General features: G+C 37.2%; 1 protein-coding gene across 2 annotated transcripts; it reads right to left on the reverse strand.

Annotated features, from left to right (window-relative positions):
- Nucleotides 1–1,329: 1,329 nt before the first annotated feature.
- On the reverse strand, nucleotides 1,330–26,043 carry LOC129277744 (gem-associated protein 4-like). Of its 2 annotated transcripts, none has more exons than XM_064110510.1 (14): nucleotides 25,967–26,043; nucleotides 15,996–16,743; nucleotides 15,354–15,450; nucleotides 13,325–13,424; nucleotides 12,515–12,697; nucleotides 11,787–11,894; nucleotides 11,008–11,163; nucleotides 9,827–10,084; nucleotides 9,060–9,234; nucleotides 7,668–7,780; nucleotides 6,415–6,570; nucleotides 4,559–4,772; nucleotides 3,042–3,175; nucleotides 1,330–2,220 (listed from the first exon to the last, which is right to left on the reverse strand). In XM_064110510.1, the coding sequence occupies exons 2-14, from the start codon at nucleotides 16,723–16,725 to the stop codon at nucleotides 1,879–1,881; spliced, it is 2,766 nt and encodes a 921-aa protein (XP_063966580.1). In that variant the 5' UTR covers nucleotides 16,726–16,743; nucleotides 25,967–26,043; the 3' UTR covers nucleotides 1,330–1,878. The 2 variants fall into 2 exon arrangements, with proteins under 2 accessions (XP_063966580.1, XP_063966579.1); XM_064110509.1 differs by having other exon boundaries at nucleotides 1,794–2,217; nucleotides 25,967–26,042.
- Nucleotides 26,044–26,688: the final 645 nt, after the last annotated feature.

Below are 26,688 nucleotides of genomic sequence, written 5' to 3' on the forward strand. Positions count from 1 at the left end.
CACAATTTAACCCAGGTAGCATACAGTTTTATATCCTCATGAAAGAAAAATATATCATTTGAAGAAAAACTTCTTACAAAATGATATTTTAGCCATTTGATATATTGGAGTAAGCAGAAGAGTAGTCCTTGCATTACATTACTATGACATCACAAATGTGGCCAATTTGAAGTCTCTGATTACAGGTGATTACATATTTTTTTAAATTCATAACTTTCTTATTGTTTGTCCAATATTGTTCAAACTTTCACCATTAACTTGTTTGATTTTTCTTTTTCCTATGAAGACACTGGGAGTTTTCACACCTCCCCAATGAAGAAAATACCAGTCAAGTACATTATCACAAAATATGAACAATATCCAGATTGGAAAATGGTGTAAAAGCACCTACTAAATTTCTATACCATAAATAGAAGTCAAATGAATATGATTGCCAGGAGTTGACTGAACAACCAGGGGTAATGTCATTTGCGTGGGGGGGGGGGAGCGAAAATCCTCTAGTAGTTTTCAGGGTAATGAGAAAAAACTTTAGAAAGTAAAATGAAGGTGTAAGAAAAAGATTTTTTTATATAAGAGAATTACATGAGACAGTTTGATTGTGAAACTCTAAAATGGCCCTATTATTCAATTGAGAAAACAATTTTCTTACATTAAGGTCATTTTGCCCCCCCCCCCCTCCTTTCTTCCCCTCCTCCATAATACCTTGGTACCAACCCTGTGAACAACAAAGTAGAACTGTCCTGCATCTTTCATGTAGAAACCTGTGACGTTGACCTGTGATCATGCATAATATCTGTGTCAAGGTAACAAATATTTAATATTTCAAAGATATTATTTGTTTGGTGTCACCTGTGCCTGGGAGGCAAAAATCATACTAAATCACTATGGCCCGAATTCACAGAGGTGGTGTTGAAAACCCACGGTTGAATCCATGGTTTATGCAGATTTCCTGTATAAATTACGCTTAATTTAACGCGTATCGGGTGCGTGTATAAAAAATGTCCAATGCTCATGCGCGCTTTTGTCACAGTGCGCAAAATTGACGCCTGTTAGCATGGTTAGATACGCTACTTTATTCATGAGTCCACTGTTTGAAGAGTGGACTCATGAATAAAAACAGTGGACTCATGAATAAAATGGCGTGGATAACCACGGCAACAGGCATCAATTTGGCTTACTGTGACAAAAGCGCGCATCAGCATTGGACATTTTTTAATATACGTGGTAAAATAAGCGTAATTTATACAGGAAATCTGCATAAACCATGGACTCAACTGTGGGTTTTCAAAATCACCTTTGTGAATTCGGGCCTATGATCCATAGGTCACCCCTCCTAATATAATTGAATATAGGGTAAATAGGGTAATGCCATAAAATAATAAATTAGTCCTCCGATACTGAGACCTTCTGGGACTGATCTGTTTTCTTTTTCATAAGAAATTTTGTAAAAACTCTCAAATTAACATGGCTCGAGCAGTGCATGCAGGATAGAGCAGAGAATAAAAGATTAACCATTTTATGGAATTGCCCTACTGCAACATCTGTGTAAAAGTTTCCCAATTACATCTTGAGGACAGTGCAAGAACACCCTTTAAAGAAATCAAAGATTTCCAACAATCTGAAACCCATTTGATGTTTCTACTTCATTTGTGTCCTCACATTTTTATGCTATAATTATCTTTGGTATCAGTGTGAAGTGAACCGATAATTTCAAAATTTGATGACAATGCAGTCACTATCTGTCGGGATGACAACAGGAACGTTTGATCAACATCATGAAATACTCCCTTTTCATGAAATGCTTTCCCACTACCTGAAAGACAGTCAGTACTTCTACTCATGTTCCATCAGTAATATCACTGTCAAGGTAACCGATATTTAACATTTTGACAACAGTGCAGTCACTTTCTGTTGAAGAGTCGACCTTTGTCCACTTTCGGGAAGCCAGTTAATGGCTCTAATAACTGTCTTCAATTCTTGGTATGTTGCATCTCGGATGGAAACACTGTCATCCTCATCGCTATGGCAACTGAGAAGCTCCTCCACCCTCATGGCAAGCTCTAGAGACCAGACGAAGAGCTGCTCCTTGGCCGACTCCGGGACGCACTGGGAGACCACGCATGATTGACAGAAGAGCTGGCCAATCAGGAAGACTTGAGAAGAATGGGCGGAGCTTGATGCACTTGACGGGATGCTCTCTGTAGCACTGTATAAGATCTTCTGTCAAAATAAATGATCAGGTTATTAATGCTAAGCTTCAAGATATGCATCAGATTTGCAGTTAAGCATATTTTTTAAGAGAAGGGCAACAGGTCATTCAAATCTTTAAATCATCAACATATAATAATTATAAGACCAGCAATATCAAAAATAGATATATATTTTGTGTGTGATGTCCCTTTATCAGCAAGTTGTACATTATCAGGCCCCATTGCATATAATTTACCATGATGGTAACTTTGCCATCCCATGGTAACTATCAAGGAATCCTTGATTTTGATTGGCTGTTGCACATCGTTACCATGGTAGCTACCATTGGATGGCAAAGTTACCATTATAGTAAATTTTATTCAATGGGAGCCCAGGAATGGTATAGATATGTAGAGTCTTCAGTCTATCCAAATTGAAATGAAAATACAATGTACCTTGCAAGTAGAGAAAAGGAAATGTCTAAAAAAGAAATGGGTAATATTGACTGAAGATTAAAGCAAATACCATGGAGGTAATTTTCAAGCACCATATCGACCTACTGGGTCACCAGATTACACCTTAGTAGATGTGCTCATGTCCTTCATGTATGGCATTATCTTGAACCCTGGAAAGGACCTAAACCATCATTCCTAATCATCCTAAACCATAATTTCTTGCTTAAATAAATTCATGCATTCTTAGTAATCGGGTAAAAAAAAGAAGATCATCATCTCCAATACACCAGATATAAGGGTTTGATTAGCTATTGGAGTGTTCAGAGTATTATAATCCCTTCCATGTGAAAATATAACCCACATTTATCAAATAATACAATAAGAAAAGTTGCTTGCCTTCATAACTTTAGTGTATGTCTTGGTAATGTGTTGCCATTGGTCATCTCTTAACCAATCAGAGAAGCCCTCTCCACTCAGTAGCTGTATCACTGTCGTAAAGACTTGACTCAATTGGAGAGGATGCTGGCACACTGTAAAATTAAAAACACACAAAAAGACACAATTTAACAATATTCATCATTCACAAGAATGATTAATCAATTCTACTGCTGGCAAATTTCCAGGGAAAAATCAATTACCAAAAGTCAAATATCTTTTATCAGAGAAGAATGAAATGTACTGCACATGAATACAGTAATATTTTAACATTAGTTAGGTTCTTCCTGCTCATATGTTACGTTATGCAGGGCCTGTTGGAAAAGCAGCTTATGGCTGAAGTGGCTACCCTGGGTAAATAAGTATTATCATTTTTATTATAATTTATATATATTTGGTAGTTTTTTGATGATCACAAAAGATAAAAATCTCAAGAAATCATGCTAATTTCCAAAGATTTTCCTAAAAAGAATAAGTATAAGTTTTGATTTACACATCAAGAATTGATCTTAATTCTTTCTCATAGGCTTACTAAATGGATCATCTCGGGCGCGTTTTCATGAAAGGACTTATTGGATGGTCTATCTGACAATTACAATAGCGAATCTCATTCTCAGCCAATCAGCATTGAGGAAAGATGTCATACCTGCCAGCCTAGCTGTCAAAAGGAAAATATCTACTAAACGCTATCCAAGTTTTTCTAATCTCTAAACGGGTTAACCGGATGAATACACTTTGTTGAAAGTATACAAATTTGCTTAAAGGAGGAATGAGTGGTAGGTATATCATACAAATATCTCTTAATTGTATATGATATTCTTAAATAAAAACTTCCAGGGGCTTCCAATCCCATGTTTTTATCAAATTTGTATATACCTGTATATTTATGATTGAAATAAAGTTTGAATTGAATTGATATAAAAATGTCTGATCTCTTGGATGAAATAAAACTCATTAACTATCTTAAAAGGAAATAAAAATAAATTGAAAAAAAGTTTGTCTGATAAATCTGTTAACCACGTGCCCGGGACAATCTAGCAGGCAGACCGAAGCATGCAACACATGAAGGCCGCCTTAACTCTCCATAAAGCAGTCCCGTATTAAAGCAAATACTCATCTCATTGAGCATTCTGTGGACATAACAATGCCTCCAGCATCCCGTCTTACAAAGAGTTGCGACTGATCCAATCAACCACAAACTATGAAGAGCCAGAAACATCAACATCAATTATTCATGTTCATTCAAAATATTTTCAAACTATGATGTATATTCATACATTCATTGTTTTCTTTAAAACTCAGAGTGCTTCTCTTTGTTTACAAAGAAACATTGTGCAAATTTCCTGAAGAAAATATGACATTGATGGATTTCCTTAGAGTTGAGGTCGATTGGATCAATCATAACTCTTTGTAAGACGGGACCCAGAATGCTTTTAAATTTCAACCAAAATGATGTTTGGATGCAACCCAATGCTCACCTGTAATATCACACAGAGGTAAACTGGTCATGAATTGTGACGTGTAAGAAACATGAAGCAGTCCTTCCGTCCTCATAAGATCAAGCGTTTCAAGTAGTGTCAGCCATTCAGGAGAGCTGCTGCGAGGAAGAACCTGGGCCAATCCAAGGCAAACTGCTCGGTTGAAATCCGCTCGGGAAGATGACGCCATGGGGAGGAGTGTTCTAGATAAACTCTAAAATGTAGAGGAAAGATAATATGCAACATTTATATACATGTAGTGAACAAATATGTACGACTGTTAGAAGAGGTGATAGGAGCTATGGGTCCCCAAGTGACGTCAGAATGTGACTATTTGCCCGAGGGGCACAGCCCAGAATGAAAATAGTCGCATTGGCGTCACTGAGAGGGCCATAGTTTTACTAAACCTCTGATCAAAGGCCGTATATATTTGGTTTTATATCCGCCATTGGTATTATCATTAAATACAACAGACAGGGAATGTAATTGAATGAACAATAAGGAATCCCGGTCTTCGAAAGAGAAACTATTCATAAAATTTCATAAAGACAGGGCTCCACACTAACCCTTTTTTCCTACTGGTCCATCCTGTTCATGTCAGACCAGGAGATACCCAGAGTTAATCCATTTTTTTCTGGTCTGAACCTAAAATTTACTGGTACCCCAAAAAAGAAAAACTTTAAAAAAGACTAAGTTTGTATTGCTGTCTTTTATTCTTTTATCGTCCCCCCAAAACATCCCATACAAACAAACAAACAGAACACAAACACACAACATAATTTATGAAAGCCATTTCTCAATTTTGGGGAGCCATTTTTATAATTAACATATTAAGAGGATAAAATATTATTTGTATCAGTTTGATATGTATTTCTTACTGGTCATATCGGACCAGTAAAACTGGCTATTTCTGAAAAGTTACTGGCCCAACAGCCATTTTTGCTGGTCTGGGACTGTCGTGCACTGATAAAGACATTGATCGATGCGTGTACGCCCATGCTACAATCTCCATGCAATCGATAAAAGCCCCGCCCACCAAGCCTTAGATAGTTTTTAAAATTATTTACAGCTTGGGGTACTATTCCCGGTTTGTGACATCAGACGTCAGGATTCATGGTATTTTTCCCTATTTTGTGACAGTGGTTGAAACTATTTTTGGTCACATTACCAGGTTTAGACCAATTGCCTGTTCAGATTATAATCATGACGGATATAATGCTCAATACAATGCTTCTACATGCTGCATACTAGTACCCTAGCAGGGCAACTGTGATCAGGTGCTTGAACATTCAGTGGTTACCTTCCTACACCAAATTTCATTTTATTGTCCACAGTGAATTTTTGCTTACATTTTACAATGAACATTACTTCTAGATCAACGTGACATAAATGACAGAACTGTATACAGAATGACATAAAGACAGTGAAAAAGAAATGTCATCAATAACGCTATAAAATTATGGACTTGTAGTACAAGTTTAAGTGAAGATGATCGCCAGGTAGAAAAGAGCGGGAAAGAAAATTAAAGTAGCGAGATTACTGTGTGGGCGGATAGAGAGAGGAACAAGATTTTTTACAGCTCTCAACGATCAGCAAAATTGTTTTATAAAAAAATACTTACACTATCAAATGATTGGACGCCAATCACAATAATCTTATGGTCTTTTAACTCAAGTTTAATAACATTGTTAGCTCTGGTAGAGCTGTTTGGCTAAGGACTGATGATATCGATCACTGATTTGAATATTGATATCGATACACATGTAACCCTGCCTGACAGAGGGCAGTAATCCACAATGGCGTTGGTACTTTGCTTTGGTTGAACTACATGAATTCATGTTTGAACAGAATTTTACCTTCACAAACTGCTTTGATAACTGAGATGATATCTTGGCACCTTGAAAAAATGCAATCAACGAGCAACTCCATACTGTGTACAATGGTACAGACTCTGTGATTGGCTGAGAGGGGTGCATGGAGCTTGTGACCTTTTCTATACAGGTAAATACTTCCTGGAAAAAGAGAAATGTCATTTATCATCAGTTATTCTCATCATTGTAATCATCAACAGCAGCAACAGCATCCTTATTATTATCACTATCATCATCATCACCATCACATCATCAATATCTTTACCAGCATGCTCTGTTACCATCATCGTCATCATCATCACTATCTTTACCAGCATTATCACTATTACCATCATCATCATCACCATCATCATGATTTACATCATCATCATCACCACCATCATCATCAATATCTTTACCAGCATTATCGCTATTACCATCGTTATCATCACCATCATCATCATCTTCATCAAAATATTTACCAGCATTATCACTATTACCTTCATTATCATAATCATCATCATCATCAATATCTTTACCAGCATTATCACTTTTACCATCATCGTCATCAATATCTTTACTAGAATTATCGCTATTACCATCGTCATCATCATCACCATCATCTTCATCAATATCTTTACCAGCATTATCTCTATTACCATCATCGCCATCATCATCATCAAAATATTTACCAGCATTATCACTATTATCTTAATTATCATAATCATCAATATCTTTACCAGCATTATCACTATTACCATCATCGTTAACATCATCATCATCATCATAAATATCTTTACCAGCATTATCACTATTACCATCATTACCATCATCATCATCAATATCTTTACCAGCATTATAACTATTACCCTCATCGTTATCATCATCATCATCATGACCATCAGAACCATTATCGCCATCAATTTCATCATTATGATCATTATCCTCCTCCAAATCCTCATCATTATCATATTCATTCATTGAACCGACATGTAGGATAGCAATTAATATCTTTGGGAAAACTCAAGACAATATTCACTTTAAGGTGTCCTCCAGTTTAATATACTGAATTTTAAAGTTTTATTTTGCTGGGAACTGTCTGTAAATTATAAGTACAAATATTGTAAATGACTATTCAAGCATGAACCAAGAAAGAATAACATAGGGTCAAAGGATCTTCTACATTTTAGCTACCCATCATCAATTCATACTGTAAGATAAACTATTGGCTAGAATATCAACCACCATGTTGAACAAACCTTATGACAGGAAGGAACGGCATTGGAGAATAGACCATGTAATGTGAGCCTTATGGTCCAGTCTAGATGTGACGCCTCGTCTACCAGCCATTCTACACATAGTGACAAGTTTTCTGAAATGACATTTGATTCAAGTATTACATGTATGTGGGGTAATAGTATGCAGTGCTTAGAAACATTAAAGCACGATCTAAGTGTTGCATATCATTGTCAGTGTGGAATATTATCATTAAGGGGAGAATATCTGGCATTATGGCTGCAAAATATTGCATATTTGGATATTCTATTATCACAGTTATACCAACATTACTAGTATATTATGTTACATCACCCCCCTCCCCGAATACTTGTTAACCATATCAAATAATGTTCATAGACAATTTTTTACTATATGGAATCTTTTTAGTATTATACTTAATTTCATTATGACATCATGCTGAAAAACGAAAAGCATATTCATTGGAAGCCTCATGATGATTGACTGTTTGATATTCACAAATTCTCATGAAGTAGACCTCCCGATCTTTCTGATTGAAAAATAATAATAATAATAATAGCCAATTTTTATAAAGCGCGTTACAGCATATTATTACCCCGGTCATTGGATTCATTTCAATCCCGCACGAAAAGTGCACAATTTCCACTCCCTGGGGAGCATTCCTTGCATTCATCGCAGCCTCATTATGGCGCTGGCAAAATCAAACATACAATATCTTTCGCATCCTACCGGGTGAAAAATGAAGAAGATTTAACTCAAAAATAGGAAACAAATTGCATTTCCTGTAGGAGTGCACAGTAAAACTACATGTGACCAGCCACCTCAAAATCAACAATAAGCTGTACAAATGAATTTTGAGATTTGAAAATTGAGATTGAAAAAGCACATTATAAGCTTTAAAGTGCTATATATACACTGTAACTCATCAAAATTGATCAATAACCAACACAGGTACCCGATTGAATGCAGAAGAAACTAAAGGAAGAGCTTCAAAGTATAAGGAGATCTAGGAAACAAGGTTTGAAGTGTGGGGTTCACTCAAGCATGAGGTGTGTGCACCTGTGCATTCTCAGTGAAACTTTCAATCTATCCACAAAAACTTGTGTTAAAGAAACTCTTGTATCTTGTTTTTTTTATTCAACTTCACAACTTGAAATTTTCACAGTACAAAGTAAAATTACTCTTTCAGATAGGCTATTTTTTAATGTTTGCTTTTCGATTACCAAATTACTATTTTGGCAATCACCAGAGAACCCTGACTGACGACATCTTATTGGGTGGCTGATCACCTTAAACAGATTGGACGATCCTGAAAGATAAGAATTCGGATTCATACCACCCAAATTCAGCATGATTAAAGGGTCTGAAAGAAGTGTTGGAGCAGAGCTACTTACCAGCATGAACCTCCTGGACGTAGGCAGAAAGTCGCTCTAGAAGGTCAGAGGTCATTTCTTTGATGAGCAAGTTAGATGGGAAATCTCCTCCCTCCGAGACAGTACAGTCTTGTAATACGTGACAAAGACTCAGCATGGTAGAAAAGCACACACTAATATCAATACCACCCTGCCCCTGTCAATGAATAAAGGGGTGGAAGGAAAGGATCTGAACATTTTGCGATGGATAATAAAAGACAGCCCCCAAATCTATATGATTGAAAAACGGCTGAATTTGCACAAAAACAGGAAAAAAATTGAGTATCCTACATGAGTGCACAATATAACCATTGAAAAGAATAGGAAATTCCTTTGTAAACAAAGAGCTCTAAATGATGAAAGTTCAGATTCTTTCATCCAAATTTAGAACGGTTGAGAGGTTTGTAATGGAATGTCCTCACTAACTAAAAGTTGAAAATGCGAGTCTAAAAAATGGTTGGCCTGTGCGTCACATGCATGTGTGCACCACACTCACAACAAAGTGGTAAGAATAGCTGGCTTGGCTTTATGAATCAATGATAAGACTTGATTTTGCTCACAAAAATATCACTGATTATTCTCTTTGGAACGAAAATAAGCTACAAAGTCAGAATGACAAAACATATGGAATGTTGTACTTTTGGACTGTTCTGTCTTCATATCTTTACCAAGAGAAACAAAATAAAATGGGGAGGGGGAGGGGCATCTGTGACACATATTCATTAATGACTGGCAGAAACATTTCATACCTGTTCCTTTGTTGGGAATAAGCTGTTCTTCATCACAAGGTCCAAGAACTTTAATGTGATATGCTTGGGAATGGCTTTCTGTTGAAAGTCAGATCCTGGAACTAGGAACTGAGAAGAAGGTCCAGGACCAGGCCTATGGGTCTGGTCTTGTGATCCAGGACCAAGGAAGGGCCAGACGCAGCAGTTAGCCAGGTGGAGAGGATGGACTAGGGGCCGACAGGTGACAGGATTTCCTGGGGTGCTTGGTGGATTGTAGTTCTGAAATAAAAAGACAAAACCAGAATCTAAACAATCAGTAATACTTAATTATTGTATAGTGCATACATGTATCACTTACCATTTACATGTAACATCTCTATATGCCCCCAAAGGGACATGGATATAATATAACCCTTGCTTTAGTGCGGCAAGCCTTTCATAATTAAGTATTTCTATGACTAAATGCCTGCCAGTAATCCATTTATATCACCTGGCTCAAGTGCAGCACAATGTGGATCTGAAGAAAATTATGCCATGGCCTGGATTTGAACCCACGACCTTCTGTTTCAAAGTCCAGAGACAAATCCACTGAGCCAAACATGCTGCTGAATAACAACTGAGGTCACAATCCCCCCCCCCCTCCTTTTTCTCCTCTTAGTTTTACTTCTTCTTTCTCAGCAACCAGAGCATTTTCACAATTGGTGGTTAAATATTCTACAGATATCATCATTATATCGGTATAAAGTTTTAGGTATTTTTAATGCAAGGTTTGTTATTGTTTATGTTTTAATAGTTTTAGCATTTAATTGTTTTTTTACCAACATTCAGTGTCAATCCTTTTGTCTTTAATTTGTATTATTCAAAAGGTGACATAACATAATTATGCTCCTGCGATATTTGCTCTGGTCTTAAAAAATATCTCAGACGTCATAGGGTTGGAGTTAGGAATGTAATAGCGTTTTTGGTTCAAAATAATGTAAAGATTAGGAATAGATTTATTTTGTTTTGGAAGTTAAGTTTTATGTTTGGCTTAACATGCAGATTTTCTATCGTAGCTAATGTCATTACTATGTTTCATTAGTAAATTTTAATGCATTCTGCAATGTTTTCGTGTATTGTATTTCAAGGGCCCTGATGAAAGAACTTGACTTCCCCTTTTTTAATACGCAAAACAAATATATAAATACAAAAGAGGACTTTACCTGCATGATATTATCAGCAAACTTGAAGAGGTTAACTTCTTCCGATGATGAGAGCTGTCTCCCTCCAAGAGTCCTGACATACTTGCTGAGCTCTGTGAGGAAACATGGCCTCCCATCAAGCTGGAGATCTACCAGGAAACGCATATGGCGTAGAACCTAGGGGCGTTTCACAAATATTTAGGGGACTAGGGGGGGGGGTGTTTCACAAAGATTTAAGTATGAGTCGCACTTAAATGCCACATTCCGTGCGGTATAAAATACATGACCGCATTGGTCAGATCATGCCAAGAGGACATGCACTACTGCACATTGATCATTGGCATGGAAGTGCTACTCTAAGTCATGCTTAAATCTTTGTGAAACATCCCCCAGGAGTAGCAATTAAATTCCAGTTGTGAATGGTATATAACGCAACAGGAATTTCTCAACAAGACTCTTTAAAACTGGATCTTCCAACCTAAGGGAATGAGAAGCTGTATTCAGTGATCCTCAAAACTGTCACTTGAAATATTGACCCACAAATGACCTTTGGTCTAGTTATCTGAAACTACATTCATCCAATTATCTAAACTAGTGTAAGTTTTATGAAATAGAGAGAGACACATTGAGACAATTTTCCTCAATAGGATATGACTTTCTAAAAATAAACGAATGAATAAATAAATAAATTACAAATAATCAATGCAAACAAAAATGCTAAATGGTAATAATTACAATAAAAACATAATAGGTGGCAACTCTGAATATAACTGTAGGAATAAAGCTAAAGAAAGTATTACCTTGCAAATTAAAGTGCCTGCCTCCGCATTTAGGACAGCCTCTTGTATAGCCTTTTGCAGGGTAGAGCTGGGACAATGAAGGGCTATGCTACAGATCTCTCTGGCTCTCTGCAAAACAAATATATGTAGAAAAATATGAAATAAAAATGATTTGTGTGGTTTGAATAAAATATGGCTTAACATGTACAAGGATCCCTCTAACTCTCCCTATAGCTGATGATCTATGAATTGTGGACAAGAAAATTGTACGACAGGTTTATGTGCTGGCTCACGGAATACTTGAAACACATTAATGACGATTCATCGATTTATCTGGTCTGACTATAATTGATCAACTTATTTGAAAATAAAATCTCAAGGAGACGAAGCAGAGAGAGATCATGCCGGAACGGTACCCAAAATAAAAGATAAAAAAAGTAAATGTTTAATGATTCTGGTAGAAAAAAATGTGATTACTGGGAAATTGAAAAGAAAAACAAGCAAGCATAGCATTGCACCGAAATTGCATGTGCGTGTGTGTGTGAGTTTGTTTTTTTTTGTGGAGGGGGGGGGGGTTCTTTTACCAAGCAATAGTAACACTGTGTTGGTGATTTTAATCTAGATAAGTTTTAGAGAAACTATTTTCCTATAGCTTTCAGTCCTGACAGTGTGAGGTGGTCTAAGGAAAAACGATAGGAATTAGTGACTACAAGCAACCCTACTGGAAAATGATGAAGAAAATCTCTAACCTCTGAAAGTTGGCCATCCGTAGACCCCGTCACCAGTCTGTTGAACACTTGTGTCAGTTCTCGTTCAACATTGACGACTGCACTTTCCTTGAAGAGGGTAGGTCCATTTGGCTGCTCCCATAACCACTGGAATAGTGTGCTTTGTAGAGGCAGAGGCAGAGCAGCGAAACAGTCTGATGACAGCTGAGGGACATGGAAAGAACATTTGTATCCAAACGAGCCTCAAAGGATCTACATTTGACTAATGATTCTGATGCAATATGAATGGGCTCATTAAAAAAAATTGTTTAAGCTGTCTTCTTTTAACCCTAATTCAACTGGGGGAGGGGCCAATTTTTTATAGATAATTGTTAGAAATGCAAAATAAAGATTTTCACAAAAAAACAACACTCTATAAATAGTCAGTGAGTTAAAGGCAAAAATATATTTTACTTTAAAGTATTAAAAAAAATCAATCTTTTGATAATTGTACGATGCTGTCTTGTAGTTTACATATGGCTCTATGCGCCGAGATCTGAAGAGGGATCAAATTGACCCCAGCCCCAGCAAAACCCTAGCTGGTCTGAAATAGCCCAGTTAAAATAGGATTAAGGCTGTGTACATCAATAGTCACTGGTCAAAACTAGAAAATAAGGTGCCCTTGTCCTGGGGAGTGTTTCATGAAAGCTGCAGAATCCTTGCATCTGATTGGCTAAGAGCATATTAGTCAGAGAAAATCCCTCACAAAAAAATTCTTCATGAAACACTCCCCTGAATCAGTTGATATAAGAGAATACAAACCAGCCATTCAATAATAGCTGCCATACTCACCTTGAGTAATCTGTTATGCCTGTCAATAACATCTGCTGAAAGACTTTTGCTCCTCTGACCTTGAAACTCAAGAGCCAATATCAAGAGTTTCTTGACCCATCTATTTAGGGGTAAAGAAAAATGTTGTTACGTCAGGGTTCCCACAGAAATATGAAAACATAATTCCATAACTTTTCCATGACTTTTCCATGACTAAATTGCTGCTTTCCATGACTTCCTGTGATGTCCCGGGAGTTATGCACATGTAGAATTTGGGATGTCACAAAACTGGGAAAAATGGAAACCATGATCACCAATTATAATAGCAGAGTATGATCATAGAGTATGAGAGTTGCGAGACACGACAAACTGGAAAGCTGCCATAGCCAAGAGGTAAATGCAATTCCCTGACTTTTCACAAATTTTCCAAATTTCCTGACTGTCCATGACCACAAATTTGTCCAGGATTTTCCATGACTTTAGGAACCCTGTATGTGAAGATAAGACCTATCTCACAAATTCAATAACAAATCAATACTTCTACAGGATGTATAACAGAAAAATTATGTGCTTACCAACACCATCTTTCTCCAGAAAGTATTACTTATTCTTCTACTAGCTAAACCTCAGACGCACACACATTTTATGGGTTTCTTATTCACTACATTCCCCCTTCTCACTAACAGGTAAGACCTATCTCACAATTTCAATAACAAATCAATACTTCTACAGGATGTATAACAGAAAAATTATGTGCTTACCAACACCATCTTTCTCCAGAAAGTATTACTTATTCTTCTTCTAGCTAAACCTCAGACGCACACACATTTTATGGGTTTCTTATTCACTACATTCCCCCTTCTTCTCACTAACAGGTCCACTCCCCCCAATTCAGAGTAAAGTTATGATGTAGAGATTGTTTTGGTTAGCTCTTACTCAAGGTTGACCAACAGCAGGATGTCTTGATCAACCAATATAAAAAGGGTTCATTTATGAACTCCAGTCAGAATAGAGATTGGTTAATAATAATATCCAACATTTATATAGCGCTTAATACAAATGTTTCTAAGCGCTGCATACTATTACCCCGGCTTTAGCACGGCTACCCTGATCGGGCCCATCGAGCATTCAAGGAATTTCTTCCTACCGGGTACCCATTTACTACACCTGGGTCGAGAGTGGCAAATGTAGATAAATGCCTTGCCAAAGGACGCTAGTGCTGCGGTGGGATTTGAACCCCAGACCTTGTGGTTCACAGTCAGGAGACTTATCCACAGAGCCACAACACCTCTACAGATTGGTTTTAAGATCACAACTTATAACACTACATCAGTTTGCAGAGTTTACTTTATCTTCATCTTCAGAGTATAGTCACCATCAGACTCTACTCCCTCATATTGTTACTGTATCATCAGGTTATCATCATCTTTAATAAATATATATATGAACTGCACATATCATTTTTTTTTTATTATAATGCTGGTTGAAAGTTAAAAGTGCAATATATCTGACAGCTACAGAACAATGTAATGGAAGGTGAATCCAAGCTTGGTAATAAATTGAAGTGTAAAGGAGGTAGGTAAGCATTTATGGCCCTTTGACGAAAAAAAATAGATCACTATGTAGATCTTAAATTGGCAATTAGGTGAGCAGATCTTCACAAATGGTAAGGAATACTCTTCCATTTGTAGTGTATAATTATTAGGAATTCCCAATTAAATTATCTTTAGAGAAAATTCCTAGGGAAATATTGCTATAGGACCTCAAGAAAAGAAAATTACATTCTGTGTGAAACTTTAGGTAAAGATGACAATTGTTTAATTTTGTGTTTTTAGAGAAATTTTGAGGTGTCCCTTATCTGAACCATTCCCCACAATGACATTAGACACAGTCAATTTTAAATTCCCATCTCAGTAAAGATTATATTTTTGTAACTTTTGAAATTCATAACTGAATTATTGTTTTGTCCGGTTTTGTTTAATCTTTTTTAACCATGTGCCAGCCAGCGTAACATAACTCTATAATTTTACTTGAATTAAAAATTGCATACCTTGGTGTGATTAGCAGCTGGTGATTTTCTTCTAAGACTTGAATTCCCTGATCATCTGTCCAAACCCATAGATCATGCAAGATTCTGTTCAAGCTCTCTGAAATTATATCATTTATTAAATAGGAAAATTTTGTGCTTTTAACGGTTGTTTTAACGCATTGAAACACCTTGATTCAGCCTCAATTCTGTATACAAAGTACAGAACTCTAAACTTTAATTCTACATGCATGTACAAGAAACTGATCTTGGTTTCATTAGTAACAAAAATGAAGCAAAATTGTAGATAAAACTAAATCACATTGAGATACATTCATGTCTGTCCTAACGGCCACCCAAAGAAAACAGAAAAAGTGGGCACCGAGGACAGTGGCCTATACAGATAGGTACTATTCCATTCAGACACATTTGGAGGCCACTGGGTTTCACAAATGGTGCAGTAACATTTCCCCTACGGCGGCCGTGCGGTGAGTCAAAAACAGCGGTTTTAACATTTTGTACAAGCTACACCTGTACATATAGGTGGTTTGAATAAAAATGAATGAAACGGCTGTCTTCAACTCGCCGCACGGCCGCCATAGGGGAAATGTGACTGCAGCATTACCGACAGGTGGCTGCTAAGCCAGGTTTGACTGTAATTCTAACCTTCATATCCAGCTAGCGTTTCTTTGATCCTCCATGCACATTCTTCAAAACTCATATTCCCTCTGTCACTTTTTCTATCCTTTGCAAGCAATCTTTCTTTTGCATCTCTGGATGCCTGGACAGCTGTAGCTATTGCTACCTCCTCTTCTGCCAACCTCTTACACCTGTCACTTACAGCATTCATTTGGTGAACCAGCAGTTCACGGCATTGTTCATCAAAAAAAGAGAGGTTACCCGAGAATGGGTCATTATCTGTGTCTCGCTTCTCCAAGGTTTGTCTTTGCTCAAGCGAATGCTTCCACTCATCATGATAGCAATGGTCAAGAGCAGATAAAATATCAAGGAGAATTTCACAAATGGAGGAGTCATCTGTATGATTGAACTGGTCTCTTCTCAAAAGCAAGGATTGTGAGGAAACTGGGCGGGGTCCGCTAGGAACTTTAGCTTGAAGGGCTAGACGCTGGGTGAACAGCTGGAGAATGGTGCTCGGATATCCAGACTCAAAATTTCCAGCACTAAAAGTTTCACTGGTACACGTAGAGGTCTTCTCTCCAAGTCTAGCTTTCAAGCTATGCATTTTGTCTTCCTGATAATCTAAAATATTGGAAATGGCTAGAAGCGTTTGATGCAAATAACTAACTTGTTCTCCACTACTCATCCTCCAAGAGTTGGCATTCTTGGATAGTGATGCCACTTCCCTCAAAATGTGAGAGCATTCCATTGTATTCATTGAAAGTCATTTGAATAACTGCAAGTACAAGTTAAAAAAAACAATACAAGTTAAACAAATAAATCAATACCAAGTTTGCAATACATCATTTTTTAAAGTTTTGGATAATGGAGGAGGTTTGTCATGCATCAACAGTTGCAAGTTTACACACCGGCCACACCTTTTTGGAGTATCCAGGAGGCATTTGTAGGGTATAAATCATTTATTAATTCAGTGACGTAACAGGCGGGGGGCAGGGGGGGCAAGCTGCCCCCCCCTGGCAGATTTCACCGGGAAAAAAAAAAAAAAACGGGAAAAAGAGAAAAGGGAGAAAGAGAAAAAGGGAAAGAAAGAAAGAAAAATAGGAAAGGGAAAGGGAAAAAGTGTAAAGAAAGGGACACAAAGAAAGGAAAATAGAAAGAAAGCGGGAAAAGGGACGAAAGAACATTTGAGAAAGTACAAAATATCCTGAAATATTAACATTAGCAGGATTGACAAGAAAGGGATATAAAATCAAAAGATATGACTCAATGGCACAGGCAAGGTGGGAAAATGGGAGAAAGAGGCAAAAAGAAACGGGAAATTAAGGTAGAGCCAAAAGCTAAATTGAAAAATCATTATGAAGAAAAGGGACAAGAAAAAAAAGGAACTTAATACGATTGGGCTGCCGAGGATTGAAAAATTAAAAGAATGGGAAGAAAGGTGGATGGCGTCTATTATAAGCTTGCTAAATTGCAGGGCGCGACAAACCCGCTTGCCCTCTTGCCCGGGGCAAGTGAAATTGACGTGCGGGCAAGCATTTTTCAAAGTCAATTGCCCGATCGGGCAAGTGCTTGTTTTGAAAAATGAAAAAGATAAATTGACAGTAAAGTTTAACATATTGCAATTATCGGCCGATTATCTCTCATACAATGTCATACCAGTAAAAAAATAGTGGAAACATGTCAAATCAGCGCCAATTTACCGACATTTTATCGCCAGCGGTCCCGTTCGATGGGGGCTGCCATCTTACTTTCTAAACTACACTGTGCGCATGCGCTACTAATCGATGAAGGAGCTAGCTGGGGAAACCCCTCTCTCGCCCTCTGAGCGCATGCTTTAATACATCGGCGCTACAGTACATGGACGAACGTACACGAGCGATCGCGAGCCAGTCGACTCTCGAGCTAGATCGCGCTGAATGCATGCAAGCTTCGGACTGACTCGGCCAGGACCAGGGTGACCAGACGTCCCATATTTTATTCATTTCTAAAACATTTTTTTTTTTTTTTTTTTTTAATATAAAAAAAACATCAAATATCATTAGGATTTTTGTTATATGATTGGATTGTTTTTATTTGCTTGAAGTTTGAAATTTTTCCTCTTTCTTTCTTTTCTATCTTAATATCCTTCCTTCTTGCCCTTTTTTGTTACATATCTATTTCTATTTCCTGATCCTTTCTCTCTCTGTTCATTTTCTTTCTTTCCTTCTTTCTCTTGCCTTCTTTATTACATTTCCTTTTTTTATTTCCGTCATTCCTTCTCCCTTCCACTCGTTTTTATTTTCATTCTTTCTCTCCTTCCATGGTTTTTGTCTCACCTGCATAGCAGAGTGAGACTATAGGCGCCGCTTTTCCGACGGCGGTGGCGACGGCGGCGGCGTCAACACCAAATCTTAACCTGAGGTTAAGTTTTTGAAATGACAGCATTACTTAGAAAGTATATGGACCTAGTTCATGAAACTTGGCCATAAGGTTAATCAAGTATTACTGAACATCCTGCCTGAGTTTCATGTCACATGACCATGGTCAATGGTCATTTAGGGTCAATGAACTTAGACCATGTTGGGGGAATCAACATCAAAATCTTAACCTAAGGTTAAGTTTTTGAAATGTCATCATAACTTAGAAAATATATGGACCTAGTTCATGAAACTTATACATAAGGTTAATCAAGTATCACTGAACATCCTGCATGAGTTTCACGTCACATGACCAAGGTCAATGGTCATTTGGGGTCAATGAACTTTGGCCGAATTGGGGGTATCTGTAGATTTACCATCATAACTTTAAAAGTTTATGGATCTGATTCATGAAACTTGGACATAATAGTAATCAAGTATTACTGAACATCCTGTGCAAGTTTCAGGTCACATGATCAAGGTCAAAGGTCATTTAGGGTCAATGAACTTTGGTCAAATTGGGGTATTTGTTGAATTACCGCCATAACTTTGAAAGTGTGTTGGTCTAGTTCATAAAACTTGGATATAAGAGTAATGAAGTATCACTGAACATCCTTTGCGCATTTTAGGTCACATGACCAAGGTCAAAGGTCAATGAACTTTGGCCATAATGGGGGTATCTGTTGAATTACCATCATAACTTGGAAAGTTGATGGATCTTTCTCTTGAAACTTGGACATAAGAGTAATCAAGTATCACTGAACATCCTGTGCGAGTTTCAGGTCACATGATCAAGGTCAAAGGTCATGTAAGGTCAATGAACTTTGGCCACGTTGGGGGTATTTGTTGAATTACCATCATATCTCTATAAGTGTATGGGTCTAGTTCATAAAACGTGGAAATAAGAGTAACCAAGTATCACTGAACATCTTGTGCGAGTTATAGTAGTTTTCAAAATCAGCACTGCTGCTATATTGAATCACGTGATGCAGGTGAGACGGCCAGAGGCATTCCACTTGTCTTCTTTTTTTCATTCTGGTCTCCCTTCATTCTTTCCTCCTTTCTTTCTTTCATTATTTATTTCATTTTGTCCTTCTTATTCTTTTCCCTTATACTTTCTTTCCCTTTTTTCCTTCATTCCTTCCCTCCTTCCTTCCTGTTTTCTTCTTTCTTTGTTTCTTTCTTTCCAAGAATGAAGGAAACATTTTCTTTCCTTCATTCTTTCTTTCCTCCTCCTTTTTTCTTACTTTCTTTTTGTCTTTCTCTTCTGTATTTTGACTTTCACACATTTATTCATCTTCCCTTCTTTTCTTTTTTTTTTCTTTCTATATTAAATTCAAAGAATGATGGAAACCTTTTTATCTATTTTTATTCTCTCTCTCATTCTTTTATTAGAACTTTCTTATATTTTTTATTATTTCCTTCATTTTCCCCTTCAGTTTTTTTTTTCTTTCTTCCCAATTTATCTCTTTTCTTTCTCTCCTTCATTCTTTCGTTCACCCTCCCTTCCAATTCTGTATATTTTTTTTCACAAGTCTAACACTGTGTAGCCTTCTTTCTTAATCTTTTTTTTTGTCGATTGTCCTGTATTTCATTTTGTGAAATCTTGTCACCCTGGCCAGGACTCGGCTTCAACTTCAAACCAAATAAACAATGAGTCGTCAGACTATTAAAATAGGCGACTTTTGTCGTCGTGATCGGCGACCAGAACAACTTGAACAAGAGTCAAGGAAAAGAAATGCCAAGGGCAGCGCCAGTAAATCAAGTTCAGCCAGGACAGAAAAGAATAATTAAGAGCAAAAGAATTTTTGAAAAAAATCGGGCAAGCAGTTTTTTCTATCAGGCAAGCAAATTTTTTTATCACTTGCCCGACAGGGCAAGTGAAGATTTTTTTTTTTGTAGAGGCCTGAATTGTATGCAATAATGGTAGCAATCAGGACAAAAAAAATCCTTAGCAAAGGGCTAGTTATATATCCCCCTACGTCATAACCTAAAAGTAAAGCTACTTTACGCCTGTTTGATTTACAGAAAAAAGCCTCTTAACGTTTACTTTGGGTAAATTTCCTAGTAGGAAATCCATAGTTAGAGGGTGAAATCGGTTTGTACGGGTGAATTTTATTTATCTGTGAACCTTCATACGCCTAAATCGTATAAAGGAATAAAATCATATCACTATAAATGGCAAAAATGAGAGGTTTCTTTACCAGACCGATCTCGTGTAGATCCCTCGATCCGTTTGTCAACAAAGCAAATACAATAGGTCTGACCCTTGAACCACTTCGTTATGACGTACCTTTGAATAGCGATGTTACAAAATGCCGTTTTGAAGAACAATTTATAGAAAAAAATTATTATTTAACAAATACTAAAATTTAATGACAATGTGATTATAAATAGTTATCATAATACTAATAATTATTTATAATCACATATTGAATTTTAGTATAATTTAAATAAAATTCACCCATACAAACCGATTTCACCCTCTAACTATGGATTTCCAAGGGAAATCCATCAGGGTGTGAAGGTCTCGCTTATGCGTCTATGAGTATGACTATGGAAAGTCGAGGCTTTGACTCATTAGTATAGTAGGGTGTCTGGAGAAAAAAATTATTTTTCTTATTTCAAGAAAATATCACATTTTCTTTGTGAATTTGAAGAGAAATGACCTTCAGACTGACAGAAATGTAACATTTTTGAAAAACATCCAATTATTGGCTGCAAAAAAGAAGAATGAAATTGGGTAAATTTTCAGCATTTCTCTGCCATAGACTGTGTAGTTAAGAAATGGACACACACAAATCCAAATTTTTAGCTTCCGAGAGCTGTTATAAATTTATTATTAATGCCAAAAACTTGTCCATAAAGTGTCCAATAGGATTTTTTATGCTCTATCTGATGGTATGATTTTTATAAAGATTTGGAAACCAGATCACAATGAAAAATTGCGACAAAATGAAAAAAATTGTGCAAAACAGAAATTTCATTTTCCCATAGAAAACGCATGGAGAAATGGCAATTTCAACACACACAAAAATAAGGGTTTGCAATTTATCTCTAAATCCTTATTTAAAATGATCATATAATAAACTTGTCCTTATAGTTATAATTATATACTGTCAGAAGAAGCCCCTGAATTTTCTCTTTCCATACATGCCAAACACAAGTTAATAATCAATTCAGATCACATTTTTCTAGTAGCCTGAACTTCCCCGAAAAAATGTGCCATATTTTCCCCTAAATTAGCCTGTTTTATGCTGACACTTTTCAGTGTGGCTTCAGACACCCTAAGTATAGTCTATGTCAAATATTAAAAAATATCATCACAAAGTCCACTCTAGGCGACACCCCAATACTTACCCGTGTTAATAAACTGGGACTCCACTCACGCGCATTTGGGCCGCCCTAGCTTAGAACTAAGCAATATTATCTAGAAATTGTTAAACTGTAGTCATAAAATATGTTCTATTAAATAAATTGATAATGTTTAATCGGTACTCACCGGTTCTTTTGTTGCATTTTCGGAACATTTCTCACAATTCTTCGTAAATATTTGCGGCAAATTTTGTCACCATTGACAGCTATACGTCCATCTTTATTAATAAATGGAGCGCCCTTTACGATAGTTGTTAATGCCGCGGAGAAATCGTTAGGCATTTTGGCCTGTGTTCAAGGCGTTCTTTCTGTTTTATTTTTTATATTGAAGATTGTGCATTTGTTGAATAGCGCCGTCTACGTCAGGTATGAGATCGAGTGTATAAATACACTCTTCCAAAATAATTATGATTCCGACCTTGCGCTGTTTAACTTCAATCTCTTTCACCTAAATTAGCGATGAATGCTAGCATTTATAAAATATATATTATTAACGTCTGACAAAAAGAATAATCAACCGATCAGCTGACGAGAACGCGAATCACGTGATCTTCATATCAGCTTCGATCGCGAGTCAGAAGTGAAGAGCAACTGCCCAGAAAATCAGGAAAAAGCCGTGAAAATGTAAGTTCCCTTCATTTCTTTCATTTTTTTGTTGTTGCTAACGATGCATTTACACTATAAAATTATAATTTAAATAAGAGAAAGGAATATAGCTTGTACTTGTGATATAATATAGAAATATCCTGTTCTCAGAGATTTCTAACCAAAAATACTACTGTTGTCGCCTATGAGGTCCATACATGTAATGTTTGGACCTCATTGGTACTAGGACTGGTAGGAGTGACAAAGTCCTCAAGGCTAGGTCTAGATCACTCATGGGATCAATGCATCTCGCGTGCGAAGGATTCATATGCACATGGTGCAGGCGAATTTTTCACACCCTTTTTACTAAAATAACTATGCCATTCCTTTTTAATAAAATAATGTTTCTAATTGTGCTATGACACTTACCGAACCATATGGATCGTTTCTTGTCTTCTCTTTGGTGTGTTTTTAAGAAAAAAAAAAGGCATTTTCTCGTGATTTTCACGTAGATACCGCAGGGTCATCGTGGTTGTAAACTTTTGCTTAAAGAGGGCGCGCGATATTATTCACAAGATGTTTGTTTACAGTTCTGCAGCTTGTACTGCTAGCTGCATTTAGACGCTCAGCATTATTTTCCTCTTTCTGGTTTTTTTTTGCTGTCAAGCGGTATTTTCTATTGTAGCGCCATCAGCGATGATGAAATGTAAAGAGTCGCCTTGAAATGAAGAAAAATTATGTCACATTAATTCGTTAGTTTGTTTCCTATTTTTTTGCACTTTTTTCTTCTTCCTCATCTATGATCAAAGGTGAATACCTTTTTTTTATATCTGTTCTAAAAGCTGGACATTTTAAATATTTTGTTCAAGTAAATAAATCAACAGGATAGTAATCAAAATGCGATAGAGCTGCCCGAGCTGAAAATTCTGAAACAAGGACTTGAAAATAAAACATTCTGAGCACTTTTTATAACCATGATGAGGAGACCTATATATATATATATATATATGTATATGAAATAAGCTAACACGAAAAAAAGACGTTTTGGGGACTGTTAAATAAGAATTCATGAGTGGGATAGGTAACTATCTATTCTATTCTTGTTCGTTTTCTATTATTATTTGTGTGTTGTGTTTATTTTTCTTGAATCACCAAAAGGTGGACATGTCCGCTAAGATATATTAACGAAGTCACCATTATTATCACAAGCTAACGGATCAAAATGCGAGCGTGAAACGTGAGCTTCTTTTTTTCTTAATTCAGTCTTAACGATACTTTTTCATCATATTTTAAAGGTGAATCTCATGATTCAAAATGATAAATGCTTGTCGCACGGGCAGAAATAGCGGGACCAATAGTTATTTTCAATATTCCAAACTGCATTCTGGACGTTGTATAAGCGCCTTTGTATAACAATTAAAAGGGTAGGCCTATTTACCTTACAAATTATGCGAGCGCTGAACTTTTGGACATTTAAACCTCAACAAATTGACATTTTTAAAATATGAACAACATCATAAATGTCACTTACAAAAATGATGCCAGCGCGAAGCTCGCGCTTAGAGTTTTTGATATTGATGACAGGACTGTATCTAAATGAAAAATAATGCGAGGGCATTTGCGCTTAAGATTTAAATTTGGGATTTGAAAAGTCCGACAGATTACCTATACTTTTAAAAGAGGAATGACCTCCAGAATTCAAGCGCGAAGCGCCAGTAGATTTATGTTGAAGTTTAGACCTAGAACAGGGACGTTGAACCTTTATAATCATGAAAAAGATGGTATTTTTATAAATAAAACATGGGAGTCTAATTTTGTTTTAGTGTTAATATTCAGATCTTCAAACTTGACATTTTCCTATCCCCTTCATCATCCCCTCTCCTTCTCCCTTTCCCCATTTTCGTTCTCCCTTCTTTTCTTCTCTCCCTTTCCCTTCCCTTTTTCGCTTTTCCTTTCCCTTCTTTTATTTCCTTTCTCCCTCCCCTACTCTTTTCTCGCTCTTTCCATTTTTCTTTCCCTCTCCCTTCCCCTCTTCCTTTCTTTTGTTTTCTTTCTATTTTATGGTCTCCTTTTCCCTCTCTCTCCTTTACCTTTACCCCTCCCCTGATCTGTCTTTTCTTGTCTCTCCTTCCCTTACCCGCCCCCTCCATTCCCTTTCTCGCTTTTTCCTTTCTCTTCTTTTCTTTCCTTTCTCCCTCCCCTACTCTTTTCTCGCTCTTTCCATTTTTCTTTCCCTCTCCCTTCCCCTCTTCCTTTCTTTTGTTTTCTTTCTATTTTATGGTCTCCTTTTCCCTCTCTCTCCTTTACCTTTCCCCCTCCCCTGATCTGTCTTTCATTGTCTCTCCTTTCCTTTCCCGCCCCCTCCATTCCCTTTCTCGCTTTTTCCTTTCCCTTCTTTTCTTTCCTTTCTCCCTCCCCACGACTTGAATCGAGAATGTTCGATAGGAAAATTTCGCATTTCGATTGTTGTTTGCGTAATTTCCACCGCAGTATGAGGATGACCAAGGACGGATCGAACGAAGTATCCTGGTTGAGATTTGGAGGTAAGCGATAAAAACACTTTAATAAATAATTTATAATTCCTTTTTCAAATATACTTAAATCATACGATCAAGATTAACATAGTGGACAAATATTGAAAGGCTTGGCATAGTTTAGTCCCTCACATTCGTGTGATGAATGAAAACGTCAAAATGCACTATGAAATCACATGTGTTGTGCGAGGTTAGTATACTAACCTCGCATGTTGTGTGAGTGGGTCTAGATCTACTTCTAATTCTCTGCAACCCTTTTTGCATTCAACCCTGCCAGACTTGACATCAACCAGACCTAAGTTTGCAAAAGTACGTACCTGCGCCGATCTAACGTGAGATCTCCGAACAGCGGAGGAAGAAAGAGCTAAAGAGAGGCTAACCCAGGGAGCTCCGGCCCGCACAGCGGGCCGGAGCCCAGGAGCTTACCGTGTATTTTACCATACTCACGGGACTAGGGTGATTTATGGTCTAAATATTTCTCCAAATGAATTGTGAAAACAGAAAGTATACAATTAGGCCTACCACGATTATATGGATGAAGGTCTAACGAGTGGCAGTTTCCTGACACCTGGGCAGACTGGAACCTAAAAAAAACCAAAAAGTTCTCTCCTTCTACCCCCGTCTCGATCGGTCATTTTTGTTAAAAATTGTAACAAAATGGCCGATCGAGACTGGGTAGAAGGAGAGAACTTTTCGTTTTTTTGAGGTTCCAGTCTGTGCCCAGGTGTCAGGAAACTGCCACTCGTTAGACCTTCATCCATATAATCGTGGTAAGTGCATAATTTCTGTTTTCACAATTCATTTGGAGAAATATTTAGACCATAAATCACCCTAGTCCCGTGAGTATGGTAAAATACACGGTAAGCCCCTGGGCTCCCTGGGTTAAAGAGAGGCAAGATACGGTACCGGTACGACTCTACCGTCATAAATCTCAATGCATGGGACTGGGACTTCTTCTAATCATAATTAAGTTACTCGGCCGTCATCAGCGTAGGTCAAAAACAGCACAAATATCATCATCAAGCATGTAATAATCAACACGTCTCTAATTTAATGACTCTCACAGTACTTTCTCGTTTACAATTCACAAATTTAGGTATATAATTACCATGTCCATGAAAGACAACTTGAAATACCCTCCGCAAGCTTGACTGAAGTAATCGGCTGTTTACAGTAAAGCCCGTAGGGTTTGTGCTGGCGCCTGCGCCTGTGCTCGCAGACCGGTGAATAAAAATAAACGGCGTCATATTCGTAATGAGAGAGGGGCGGCGGAACAAAGTTGAAAATGGGGGGAGGGAGCAGGGGAAAATAGTGTTTATTAAACGTAGAGCGTGTCGAATCAGCTAGGGGGGCGGAATTTTCGTTGGATGGGGGGGGGGGGGGCGTACCCCAAAAAACGTACAGCGCGCCATATGATCGAGATTAATGCATGGGTAAACAAAATAAATTGACATCTTCAGATAACGTTGCTGCCTGAAGTCTCGTTGTACGTCAGTTGAGCAAAACCTCTTTGAAGAGGAGCTCTATATACAGAGGCCCCTAAGGCCCTTTATGGCTATTTTTTTTATTGTAGGCCTATATTCTGGTGTATTTAGAAGTGTGTAAAAATAGGTAGGCCTATAGAAAATTCTTCTCCTTAGGTGGATTTATTTAGGGAGATACCTATCATCTCTATATGAATCCCTAAAAAGGGACTTTTCAAATGTTCCTTTTTCAGGACCTCAATAATTTCCAGCTTGCTCTTTGCGCTCACATTCATTGTTTAGTTAGATACGAATCATGTTTACTATTAAAAAGACACCAATATTCCGACATAATATTGAAAAATAT

Source organism: Lytechinus pictus, chromosome 15, assembly GCF_037042905.1.
Source record: "Lytechinus pictus isolate F3 Inbred chromosome 15, Lp3.0, whole genome shotgun sequence".
Taxonomy (NCBI): domain Eukaryota; kingdom Metazoa; phylum Echinodermata; class Echinoidea; order Temnopleuroida; family Toxopneustidae; genus Lytechinus; species Lytechinus pictus.

Coding starts and splice junctions, on each gene's coding strand:
- LOC129277744 (XM_064110510.1), bottom strand. CDS start 16,725: ATGAATACAATGGAATGCTCTCACATTTTGAGGGAAGTGGCATCACTA. Junction 11,895..12,514: donor CGGATGGCCAACTTTCAGAG/GTTAGAGATTTT, acceptor TTTGTTTTGCAG/AGAGCCAGAGAGATCTGTAG. Junction 4,773..6,414: donor TATCAAAGCAGTTTGTGAAG/GTAAAATTCTGT, acceptor TCTACATTTTAG/AGTTTATCTAGAACACTCCT.